Raw genomic sequence first — 13,352 nt, 5'->3', positions numbered from 1 at the left:
CGACTTGCTTCATCAAGTCGTGTTTTTAGACGTCTAAACTTGGTCCTACCTCTCTGGGAATTTAATTTTGTATCCATTTTAATTAGATTTCATACATTCCAACAACTATTTGTGAGTACGGAAAACTGAAATTATAGCATATAATCGAGGATGTCAATATAATAACCGTACTGATTGTGACTACAATATATTTTTTAGCTGTGTTCGCATTAGTGCGCATCAGCTAGCACTAGCTGATTAGCTAGCCAGCTATCTAGATATATTTCCGCAGAGTTCCTTCTTCGTACTTATTGCAACCACTGAATAATTATGATAAAGGTAACTATACAGACTGTTGGACTTTTAGTTTTTGTATGGTTGTTCTTCGGGGACTTTGTTTTGGGTTGGTTTCACAACAGTGCCAAGACCAAAACGTCACAGAATGAATATTCTAGAAAAAGTACACCTGACAATCAAGACCACAGTTGCTTTTGCCACGTAAGTAACACCAATTTAAAATGGCAATGTTCATTGTCATTTCAATAATATTTTATTTTCTGATAGTGTAATGTCTTTGTAAGGCATCCAGCTTACAGACATTTACTTTATGCATATGATCCAGATCCTCTAGCATTTTCTACTGTCACCTTAATTTGACGTCACACCTTCAGAAATACATCTTTGTCCTCTCATTTGAACTCTGTACAATTTGTCTACGCTGTCTCCAATACCTTATATTTCATATTAAGATTGTGCTAAATAATATTCATTCAACAATATACATGTATTGTAGGCTACGTACGTAAATCTCGAGAAGTGTCTGGTCCATGCCCCATGAATATTAAACTCAAGACAAACATCACGTTTATTTGCTACCAATGAAGGGTAAACCAATCAGAAAAGGGGTTTAATTATACAACTTTTCTATACATATGTAGAATGGAAAAATCACATTTGCATACATGAACCAGGAACGATACAAGAATATAGCGTGGTGTACCCTGATTGGTTAAACTTGGGGTTCGTAAAAAATACAGTATGGGATTTGTAGTCCCGTGCAGTGTAAGAACTGCTACATCACGTGTACTCGAGTGAAGTGAAGACTACAATTGTAGGAGTCGAGGGCTAATTTGACAGCTGTAATTTGTACACTGCTTTGTTTGGAGGCGGGGTCAAAGCGGGATATACCCACGAGGAGTCAGTGGTCTGAAATGACAGGTCATCTTCTCTCACAACCTCTACATCAGCTCTCTTTGACTACTTATTTTAAATTGCCTTATCAACGCTGTCATACCAGCATGTCAGTAGTTCAAATGTTTTTTGCAACAGCTTAAAATAGCGTTTTATAAAAACTGAGTGGCTCCCTTTGAGGACTTCATCGGCAAAACCATTAAATACCGGTATGCTCAGAGGAATTGGTTTTATATGGACGGCTTCACAACTTTTCGTCATGATAAGTGGACTATTGCATTCTGAGGTCAGACACGTTGACTATATATTGTAAATAACAGTTTGTTAACAAAAGCATTTACAGTCTATTAAATGCTTAGAGAAAGCATTGCATAAGTTTAAAGCAAGCTGTTGCGTATGTTCCAAAGGAACATGCCTCTAGTGCCACATACACTAGTTTTCACCATGAAACCAGTATAATTGTCCACTCAGCTCACTTTTATCATTTAGTGACAAGTTGCATTGGTTAGGTTGAAACCTTAATACTGAGTGAGGGCTCAGGTATCTGACTAGCTCAATACAGTTTTAATTTCACATAGCATGTGAGGATAAACCTGCTGTTCACTATTGGATAATAAAAGTGAAACGTGTGACAGATTTCAGTGGACAGACTTGTCAGCCTAGTTACAAAACAGGTATCTGTTGTACAAATCAGTTTTTTCAGGATGTGGCATGACTTCAACCTGTTTTGTGTCTTGTGCTTTTTGTACATGTTGAACACAAGTCTGGCAACGTACGTGCTAAAAGTAGATTGAGTCTGGAAGTTTTGAGATGCCACTCGCTCTACCTATTTTGTTATTTTAAACAAATTACAAGAAGTGACGTCAAGTTGTTTTTCCAAATGCCTCTATTTATTTTATACCAAAAGGAACTCTAATTTTTTGTTTCCTTAGTTAACTGGTGTCTTGGACGACTGCTTCTGTGACATTGAAAGCATTGACGTTTTCAACAACTTCAAGATTTACCCGCGCATTAAGAAGTTGAATGAGAAAGACTACTTCAGATATTACAGGGTAAGTGGACTGTAACAGTGCTAAAGAAGTGTCAGAGGTCAACAGACAGTGTTGTACAACAAATACATTTACATCTTAAGTGTTGAACTAACCAAATAAGTTGTTGTATTAAATGCTTGACAATAGACACACCCATAATCACACCCATAATCTGAGGCATGCTAATCTTATACAAATAGGCAAAAACAATGCCCTTTGTACACCACATTGTCCATCTTCACTTATAATGCCTTTTAATAACCAAATTATATTCTTGACAATTTAACTTTTATGAAAATGGCACCTTGTCAAAATGCATGTACTAGATTATTTACAATAGACACACCCTTATTCTGATACAGTCTAATCTCAAACAAATCGGCTAAGCAAAGCTCCTGTGTACACCATGTTTTCCATTTCGGAAATGTGTAACCAATAAAAGACTATAATTAATAATTTGTTAATTTAGCAGACGCTGTATCCATATTATACCACTGAACGTCAGCCCCCCTGCCCAAATTGGATTTGGCTATTAATTAAATGTTTGAAAATCAACTGTTGGTTTTGTCACAATGTATGCATGCACCCTATAATCGATGAGATCTTAGCCAACCAAAAATAAAGAAGCAGATTAAGCCTGTAGGAAACTGAAGGTCCTGTGATAACTAGCAAGGTGACGTGGCAATTCTGCCAAGACTATGCGTTGCATCATCAATGAGGGTTCTAAAAATGAAAATCTCGCTCTGCTTGACTACATCCACTGAATGCACACGGACACAAAATCCAAACTACCTGATGTGGAAGCTATCGTCTTCGATGAACAGTTTATCAATAACCCAAAACAGGAAAAATATACACATTGGGACACTATTCATTTTGTGAATGGGAGCATCTGGATCCTGCAGTGCTGATCTGTACTGCATCAATGACTTGTCAGTAAGCTGTGGCCCTCATGAATGACAACTTAATAAATGGATCTAGCGATGTAGACGGCACAGTCTTATTTCTTGAAAGAGAGAGTTTTATAAGCTCTTTGTTGTCATCCATGGTTGACCTGTCCATGAAATCATATAAAACATGTCACCAAAAACGTTTTGGCTCTATACACATCTAACATGTCTTATTGTCTAATTGACCTAGACAAGTCGTTTCTGATACAGCATCCAGAAAAACCTTGTTGTCAGCCTGAGCAAGATGATAGGTATGGTACTTAGAGGATGGCCAAGTGGATCACCTTGCTTCCTTTTGGTATCTCTGAAGGTCAACCTCAAGCGGCCCTGTCCCTTCTGGCCGGACGATGGACAGTGCTCCATCAAGGACTGCCACGTTGAGCCCTGCCCGGAGGTCAGAGTTTATGCAGAATGCAATTGTTCTAGCCAAACTTTCATTTCATTATTTTGAGTGACTTGCATTAAGCAATAGCCCATTCCAAATCACCCATTACTGTCTCCTGATTTGTAGGTGTTATGTACTTGTACACTACAGCTATGAGCAACATGGGTTAAATTCATCTGTGGCTATTATCATACAGGATGATGCCTATCCATTTATTTCAGGTTCTGGTACATAAGACAAAGCTACTCCTTGGGAAGTTAGGAATGGTATTGAGTATGTTTGCCACCTCTATCAAATTAAACGTGATGAGATGTTCACCTGCCCTATTGTTTTCTGGTGGTGTCTCTTTTTAGAGCAAGATCCCAGTGGGAATTAAGTCTGGTAACTACAATAAGGTAAGCCTCCGTTCCCAGCAGATCCATTAAAATGTAATGAGTGTAAAAATGCTAGCTCAGACAAGAGGGTGGAGTATATTTTTATAACAACTTATCTCTTCAAAACACTGTAAAGCTGTGTATAAGATAACTTTTACATTACATTTAGTCATTTAGCAGACGCTCTTATCCAGAGCGACTTACAGTAAGTACAGGTGAAGTGCCTTGCCCAAGGACACAACCTCATTTCGCAGGCCGGGAATCGAACCCGCAGGTCAATCCAGTCATTTTAGTGCGTTTTTGTTGTTGTAAAATGTCGGCGTAAATCTTTTGCAAATAACTGAGTCAAGCGGAGTTTCAACAGCTTAGTGTCTACGGCTTAGTTATCCTTAAAGTTTGAACTATTTGTCTATTCAATGGGCTCGAGGCTTTTGCACTGAGCTGCTTTGTTTTGGGCAAAACATTGTAGCCTATTATGAATAAAGGATGTCATAGGTGCACAGAAGCAGTGTTGTAGTGTAAATATCTCATTGTAATAAGAGATAAAATATACAAAATAAAAAATGTGTTCATTTAGCAGATGCTTATAGCCAAAGCAGTGTACATCAGGGGGTTTTGAACTTGTAACCTTTTTATTTGCAGTAAATAGTTATACCACAGAGCTACACCTATTCCCAAAATAGATAATTATTATGTTCCCTGTTCCCATGTTATTTTGTTAGGATTTGTCATGTAACAGTTTGGTGTTAGCCTCATGATTTTCCAGTTGAAACATTTGAGGAAGATTAGATTAGCGTTCTTTCAGAGTTTTTCCACAGCTCAGGGCAGGGAGGGGGCATTGCGGGAGATGCAAGTCAACGTGGCAGGTAGAGGGAAAAGCACAGCAGGTGCCTGTAAGGCCAGGAGAGGTACATTAGCCACACACAGTGGTTATTCACCTCTAACTAGCTATGTGGCTAGAAGGCAGTTAGCTTTACTAGTTTGTTTAGCCTTCCTGGGTATATGTGTTCATGACTGGCTTGCTGTTTGATGTTAAGCATTCTGTCCTGACACTGAGACCTGGGCAACATCATTTTCTGTCTCTGGTCTTTTGCTATAGATTTTTTGGACCTCTAGTGTAAACTGTCCAGGGTGAGTTGGGGAAAAGTCTGAAAATTACTGTTTTGGCCAAGTTAGAGAAGAACAGTGGCCCTTACATTTACATTTAGTCATTTAGCAGACGCTCTTATCCAGAGCGACTTACAGTAAGTACAGGGACATTCCCCCGAGGCAAGTAGGGTGAAGTGCCTTGCCCAAGGACACAACGTCATTTGGCTCGGCCGGGAATCGAACTGGCAACCTTAGGTCAGGGCTGTTGAGGCTATGACAGATTAATGCAGTTTAGACCTTTTGGGTCAGTTTTTCATAACAATGCTCTTTTTCCTGCTGCATAGTACTCACAGGCACCCAACACAATAACAAACATTGTGGACTGTGAACAAGCCCATGAACTTGGAGCTATTAACAGCACATTAAGGTAATAGCATACTGTACTTTTCAAGTTTAAATGTATTATTATTATTTAACTTTTATTCCCAAAGTGGTGCCTGATAACTTAATGAAGGAAAAATGTCTGATGTTGACATTTCATGATAGTGTACATTATTTGTCAGTTCTGTGCTTGTTAGTTGTTAGTCTTTTTTTTCAAACTGTTTTACCGTTTCTCTTGCCAGCAACCAGACTAAAGAGGCCTTTGAAGACTGGGCTCGTCACGATGATGCTCAGGACCACTTTTGCCTGCTAGACGGTGAGAACATAAATTTTAACTTCAAAGATCAATTTTTTCGCACGTCAGGCTTTATAAAGTATACACTGGCTTCAAACTATTTTACATTGCCTTGCAGAAGTATTCACAGCCTTTCAAACTATTCAACATTTTAAACCGTAGGAAACGTTACTCATTTATTCAAATACAAAACATTGTATTTTGTAGATGTAATCATTGGTGTGAATACAAAATGTATTTATATTTCTTATCTGCAGTAAATTAGCAAAGGTAAAAATAATTGATTTTTAACCCATTAATTTTGAAATGGTATTAAGTAGCTTTAGACACCACCAAATCCCACCAGTCTATCTGTTTCACTCATTCATTATCTCTTCCCTTCTCTTTCAGATGAGACGTCCCCCGATGCCGAGTATGTAGACCTTCTCCTCAACCCTGAACGCTACACTGGCTATAAGGGGCCGTCTGCATGGAGAGTGTGGAACAGCATCTACGAGGAGAACTGCTTCAAGTGAGAGACACATACCCACACTTTATCAAATACTTTTATCTACTTTTGAGCTTTCGCTATTTATTATTAGTACTATTGTACTAATATAAATAAATTGCGTAGCTAATAAAGTATTGCCACTAACCCTAAAATATCACATGATGATGACAAAAACTGTGTGTGTGCATTGTGATTGGTGACATAAAAGTATTTGTTGATTGCAGGCCAAGATCAGTGTATCGACCACTTAACCCACTGGCTCCGAGCAGAGGTTAGTGATGTTTTTGTACTTTTTTATCTTACCGTGTCTGCTCTCTCTTGTCTGCCTTTTCATTGATTTTTCATTAATTATGCTGTTGTATAACGTTTTTGGAAAATCTTATTTTGTATAGTCTAATTTCTATATTTATTTATTTATAAATAAAAACGTAGTGGCCTTAACATTTCTAGAAGCCAGCAAAGACAATCAATACAATGATTTTGAATTCAAATGCTATGTTTTTCCCACAAACAAGTTTTTATGTTTGCAGTCAGTTTATTGTATACTATTAATAGTATGATTGTAACATGCTGTTGTTATCCTTGTCATCCTTTGGACCCCTAGGAGATGACGATGGTAAGTGCTAGTTTATGTATTTTAATGTATCAATTTTTTATTGGGATTATAATAGCAAGACTCCCATGTTAATACAAACTGAAACATCTTTATTTTTTGCATGCATTCAGGAGAGGGCTTCTACGACTGGCTTGAAGGTAATTTATTTATTTATTATTTAAACCTTTTATTTTTAATTGTAAGATTTGTCATTTGTTATGGTTTGGTGAGACAATGAAAATTATTATTTTCATCAAATTTGAGAGGGAAATTCAAACAGCTTGACACAGTCATTTTATCGTAGTTGTTTTGCATGTGTCTATTTCAAGTCATCAAACTCTCCCTGGAATATCTTTCAAGCTTCCTCTCTTCTCCATTATTTCAACATCTCGGTCACGTCAAAGCAACCATAAAAAGCACCCTCTTATGTATTTCTATGATAGCTTTGAAGTGTTTTGTCTAGGCAGACAGAGGCTGTTGAAACCTCTTGGGTTTGGGTACAAAGAAGCCACACAGAGTTCTATTCCCTTCACTGTAGACTTCATGAAATAAGTCTTTGTCATGCATGTCCCGTGATGCAAAGATTACATTATTGAGACTTAGTGAGACTCGAGGCCCTCAAACATCATGACAGTTATATACAGCAAGTGGTAAACCTGCTGTATATAACCTTTTTTTTTTGTCTTTTTAGTGTTCGTTACTTGTTTTGTCAATGTTTAGTAACATTGCACTACTGTACCTCACTGTACCTCGCCACCAGGCTCCTGTTTGGTCATTGACATAGTCACTGATCTGCAAATTTGCACTATTGCACTGTACTCCACTTAGGTAAGATAGGTTATAGGGTTGAAACTGTTTTTTTTTTTTTTTTTGTGCATTAGGGTTAGTATAGCGTACTATTTATTGTTATCTGTAATTTTAGAAGTTTTAGGGTTAGTATAGTCGTTTATTTATTGCTATCTGTATATTCAGGAAGTTCACTTATCTAAGCTCAGCATAGATGTAAATTTGTTCCGTGTACTTATATATGTTATGTTATAACAGGTGCTTGGTATAACAGGTGCTTGCGTTGTCTTGTCTTAAGAATTTCAGTGCCCAGTCTGACCTTGTGTTGTTCTGTGCATCTGACAAATAAAAGACTTGAACTTGAAACTCCCAAACCTTTTTGTAATGGGTGAGGATGCAGTGGAACAACTACATTCTTGTCACCCCTGGCTTAATAGGGCTATGCCCAATATACCCAACAAAAAAGATACAGTGAAAGGACTTTCATCTCCCTTTTGAAGAGCAATGTGAAAATGTGTTGTTCTCTCCTGAATAGGGTTGTGTCTGGAAAAGAGGGTGTTTTACAGGCTCATCTCCGGTCTCCATAGTAGCATCAATATTCACTTGTGTGCAGAGTACCTGTTGGATGGTAGGAAACCCCCACCCCCCCCAACTTCCTTGCCATTTAATAGATGTGAATATGAACATTTTTAATATTACATATGAGGATGATTGCACAAATGTTTAGATAGGTGTTGATGATGCACAAGATTTTCCCTGCAGTATGTTAATATTTGCAATTTCTAACACCATGCAACGATTCATTCAGCCTTTACTTTTACTTCAGAGGCTTGGGGCAAGTCACTCTGGGGCCCCAACGTGCAGGAGTTCCGTCAGCGCTTCGACCCTGCTGAGACCAAGGGCGAAGGCACGCGGCGCCTCAAAAACCTTTATTTCCTATATCTAATTGAGCTGCGAGCACTCTCCAAGTTGGCGCCGTATTTCGACCGTGCCTTCATTAACCTGTACACAGGAAACACCCAAGAGGACACTGGCACCAAGGAGCTCTTGATGCAGTTGTTCAACGAGACCCAGTATGTAGAGAATGAGGATGGAATGTAACAAACATGTAACATAAAAATACAGTATAACCACCCATTTTTATAGGTACATCAATTACACTTGTTAACAGTTTGTTACTAACCTCCCACTGACTACCAATTGTTTTCTCATTTTCTTCAGAGCCTTCCCAATGCACTTTGATGAGAAGTCAATGTTTGCGGGCCACAAAATTGAAGCAAAGATTTTGAAGGTGAGCCCACCTCATTGACAGTTATAGCTTCAACACTAAATATGGATTCTGTCTTGGAGCATTTTTGTCTTTCTCTCCCATACATTTCCTGTCTTTTTGTAACCATCTTTGTCTAATAAAGCCATCAAAAGGCAAATAATATATCTTAAAAAAGACAAGAAAAATGTTTTTAAGTCTTGAAAACGTGTTTTTGCAGTTAGAGGAGGGCAGCAGCTTTAGTGCTGCCTCAATGCATGAGTGGTCAACCAGACAAGCAAGTTTCTGGTCAGCTATGTTATATAACAGTTAATGATTCTCATGCCAGTTACTTTTGTGTTTTGTGTATATGAACACCTGTTGTCACAAATTATCTTCTCACGTTTTGGAATGTGACACAGTGGGTATAAATGTGCATACATTTGTTGCACGTCTTTCTTTGTGGTTTAAAATAGTCCACTTCTCTTATTTTTAAAATTAGGTATTGTTATACATTTTTACAGTTGTGGACACCTGATTTTTCCCTTTGTCTTTGCCTCCTTATTGTTTGCCAGGAGGAATTCCGTCTCCATTTCAAAAACATCTCCCGGATCATGGACTGTGTAGGCTGCAGTAAGTGTCGTCTCTGGGGAAAGTTACAGGTAGGTTTTTTTATTAGAAATTAGAAATAGCTTGATTTATAAATGTATGATTGACACATTGTGGTCAGTTCTTTACTTACGCTTATCTATTTGTAAAATGAGTCTACTCTTGCACAATATTTATTCCCCTCACCCATGGTAATTCAGTTGAGCATTAATGTACAATTTTGCCTTTACAAATGTGCCTTTACTCCTGATACATAGATAATTTCAATCCAGACTGCTCAGAAAGAAAATCCTATTTTGATGGTGTCCTGGCCAACGCTGGCCTGTTTAACTCTCCACTCACGTTACAGATCGAAGGACTTGGTACAGCCCTGAAGATCCTCTTCTCTGAAAAGGAAATCAAGAACCTTCCGGAACACAGCCCTTCCAAGGGTTTCCAGCTGACGCGGCAGGAGATCGTCGCCTTACTGAATGCCTTCGGAAGGTTGGTGTTACCCCTCTTTAGGAAAAGTCCTTTTAAAATATGTTTTTCAGAAACTTAAATATAAAAGCAAAACAATTGATTTTCACTTCAAAGTAATTGAGTCCTAGTGATACAAGGTCAAGAGGTGTTAACATGGCTGTTTATTTTTCTTGCCTAACCTTCTTTTAGACTATCCACAAGCATACACCAGCTCCATAGCTTCCGAAGCCTACTTAATGGCAAGAGGTAACAGACAATGTGGCCACCTGGTGGAGCAATCGAAGAGGAAACTGCAATAGTCTTATCCTATCCAGGATGAGGCCACTTTCAGGGACTTCAGAGTCAACACTGACCCCCCTACCACTCATTTCAACATCTCCCATCCCTGTGTGTGATATTCCTCAAGATTTAGGTCTGAAAGACCTCCTTTACCGATGTTTGCATTCAAATTGTGAGCATTACTAGCCCAGCACTCGCTTGAGAGATCAGAGAAGTTCCTAGTTTGCAAGTATTTGATTGCACATTTGTTTTCTGTCTGCAATTCATGCTGTACTCCGTGGCTTTTTGCCTCCCCCTTTTAGCTACCTCCTTTTTCCTGCATTTGTGTTGCATAAATGCTTAATGCCTGTGAGTCTGTCCTTCCATTATTTTTTATTCTCTACCCCCCCCCCCCCCCCTCCCAATTCACCATCTCAGGCATACTAGTTGTAATCTAGCTAGAACATTGGTGTGCGTACGCTTGAGTGTCATGTGTGTTGATGTGTGATTGAGCGTGTGCATGTTTTCTGAGGAAAAAACAGTTGCAGCTATACAAGAATTATGTTTTTTATTTCCCCAAGCTTTTACAACTGTTATCTTGACACTTGTAGCAGCTTTTCGCTATTCTAGAAGTCATTGATTTCTTCTGTTTCCGAACGCATGTGTCTTTGAGGGAATGTCTGTGTACGCACATTTTTGCTGTTCAGTGGTGTCCCAACATAGTCTTACTGCTGCACAACATGCATAAATTAGGTCATTATTATATGAAAAACTACGCAGTATATCCTTACAAATACAATGTTGGTCATCATGCCTCATCAATCATTTTACATATTTATGTATATGTTTACATATACATGTTTTTGGTGACTTAAGTTTAATTGTTTTTCTTGAACCCTGAGATAAAAATGACTAAATCCCTTCTCAAATATATCTGTAAGGAATTGTGTTGCAACTAAAATGTTGCTTAATATAGATATTCAAGTATTTGTTGAATATTAAGTCTGAATTCAAACACTTTGACCAATGGTGTTAAGCTGCCATCTTGTTGAAGGAGAAGTTCAAGGATGGTATTTTCTGTCTTCACAACTGAAAACAAGCTTTTTTTAAGTTTCTACAATTAATATTCAGATTTAAATATTTTTGGAATTAGACTTTAATATTGGTAATGACTTGTCATAGCTATCCTACAAGTGTCAGCAATTTGACATTATTATGGTTATTACTTGATATGAAAAATCTGAGATACTTATTCCAAATACCAGTGTGAGAGCGGTTATTATTATTTTGTTGTTCTTTCTTTGAAATTGATTTAGAATTGGACCAAAGATTTTATGTTGCCTTTTTTGTCCAACAGCTGATTTTCCAAACCTTTTGACCCCATAAAGTGTTTATGTTCTGAGGATTTGGAAAGGAAGACGTAATCACGTAATCATAATATTACCATCACGTACTGTAAGCATGATTTTTCCAACCATGTTTAAAAACAAAAAACTCTTTAGGACCTTTAGTAAACAAGCCTTTAGTAAGAGTTACTCAATGGAGCACAGCTAATCTAATGCTACTCTCACCATGAATGTGAACACTATGGGATGTGTTATTATCTTTTGTTTGAAATGAAAGGTATCTCATGGACATCATTTCTTGGTAGATTTTTTGTGTGTGCGAGCGTTGGTGTCCGGTTTGTTTGTGTAATTGTGTTCCAAGCCTTGCATGCTGTCTACAACACCAGATTGTCCTGTGCAATCCACTTGTCTGCCTTAAACAAGTTTCCAAAAGTAATTTTAGAATGAAAAAAAAGCCTTCTCAATAGGACAAAATGTACATTAAACTATTTTGTCACTATTGATTCCCAGCTTTCTCCTCTCTGCCTTTGTAAAACGCATTTGTAAAGGAAATAAATACAGAACTTTTTTTCAAATCTATGATTATATATAGTTGCACCTATATATATTGATGTGTATACTGTACTTGTTGAGTATATTTATTTGAACAGAGGATTAAATATTTCTGGTTGTCAAACTTGTCCAACTTGTGTGTGTCATAAGGCTGGTGAGAAAGGGATGTTCAGTAGTATAATTTTCAAAGGGTCATACAATTAGGTTAGTAGCTTAAACTCATGTTTATTTAATTGAATACTCAATAGTTTTTTTGTCATGTTTATGTGTCAATATGCATTCCACAACACATCCACAAACAGACACAAAATATATAGCATTTAAGTGAAACTGCATTACAAATGACATACAAAACACACCTTCCTTAGAAATATATAATCTAATATTTCCATATCATCATAATATACGTTCAAAATGTATGTCACATTCAGACTGTTTTGATGTGAAAGCTCCAGATGGTGATTTCATCTGTACAATACTTCCGTGATTACAAGAAATTAATTGTGTGTCCTCTAAATATGAACGACAGTTACTGTATATTTGAACTAACAAGCAATAGTGCGGTTTAAAATTGTACTGGCTGACATACTGCACACATCAGTATCTCACATTGTAATGGGTACAACTGCCATTTCTCACAGAGCAAAAGCAGCAAAAGACAAACTTATCAACTTTATCAAATTACATTTCATTCAGTGTCTTACACAACAGGGTTATGCTGTAAATGATTTGACAGCAGTAGACCGACAACTTTCTAATTAATCCTATTATATATACAGTGTTTGTCAAAAGTTTGGAAACAGTATTATCGTTTTTGAGAGACACATGCATATGCAACAAACTAGGTCATTTAAGGTATGAAGATTTACTTTGACCAAAATAGTGGTACATAAAGCTTAATTTGCATCAAACTGCCACCTTAGGCAATATTTGGAAAACATGTTAACTCATTATGCCCTACAGACCATGATTGATTGAGTGATTGAATTCATGCATTAAAAACAATGAAAAACAGGTGGTGCATGTCTCAAAAATTATAAATGATTAGGTGTTTCCAAAAAGTTGACAGGCACTGTACAAATGTATTGCGAGTCAACCATGTTGGCTATCTCTATGAAAGTTGCCAATAGGGATAATTCTGCCCACCTGAAACACTAAAGCAAAAATGATTCACAAAACCTTAGAAATGGCTAAACATTTTCAAAATTCAGCTTTTTAATCTAATTCCCCAATAGTAAAAATGTACAGTTCAGTGACAACTCTCCAGTAGCAGGACCTGAATACAATTCAGCTTTGAAATATGAAGTTTAACTAATCTGTGCCAATATCACAG

At 37.4% G+C, this 13,352-nt stretch overlaps 1 protein-coding gene across 3 annotated transcripts; it reads left to right on the top strand.

Annotated features, from left to right (window-relative positions):
* Nucleotides 1-6: 6 nt before the first annotated feature.
* ero1b (endoplasmic reticulum oxidoreductase 1 beta) lies at nucleotides 7-12,143 on the top strand. Of its 3 annotated transcripts, none has more exons than XM_047044209.1 (16): nucleotides 7-477; nucleotides 2,103-2,222; nucleotides 3,462-3,545; nucleotides 3,890-3,931; nucleotides 5,344-5,426; nucleotides 5,623-5,696; nucleotides 6,066-6,186; nucleotides 6,390-6,436; nucleotides 6,770-6,781; nucleotides 6,892-6,918; nucleotides 8,082-8,174; nucleotides 8,373-8,619; nucleotides 8,768-8,837; nucleotides 9,368-9,454; nucleotides 9,751-9,884; nucleotides 10,053-12,143. In XM_047044209.1, exons 1-16 carry the CDS (start codon nucleotides 310-312, stop codon nucleotides 10,111-10,113), a joined length of 1,470 nt encoding a protein of 489 aa, XP_046900165.1. In that variant the 5' UTR covers nucleotides 7-309; the 3' UTR covers nucleotides 10,114-12,143. The 3 variants fall into 3 exon arrangements, with proteins under 3 accessions (XP_046900165.1, XP_046900164.1, XP_046900166.1); XM_047044208.1 differs by having other exon boundaries at nucleotides 6,761-6,781; XM_047044210.1 differs by lacking the exon at nucleotides 7-477 and adding an exon at nucleotides 1,180-1,456 and having other exon boundaries at nucleotides 6,761-6,781.
* The last annotated feature ends 1,209 nt before the right edge of the window (nucleotides 12,144-13,352 follow it).

Source organism: Hypomesus transpacificus, chromosome 21, assembly GCF_021917145.1.
Source record: "Hypomesus transpacificus isolate Combined female chromosome 21, fHypTra1, whole genome shotgun sequence".
NCBI classification, from domain to species: domain Eukaryota; kingdom Metazoa; phylum Chordata; class Actinopteri; order Osmeriformes; family Osmeridae; genus Hypomesus; species Hypomesus transpacificus.
Note: the sequence above shows the minus strand (reverse complement) of the source record. Positions and strands in the feature narration are given on the sequence as shown.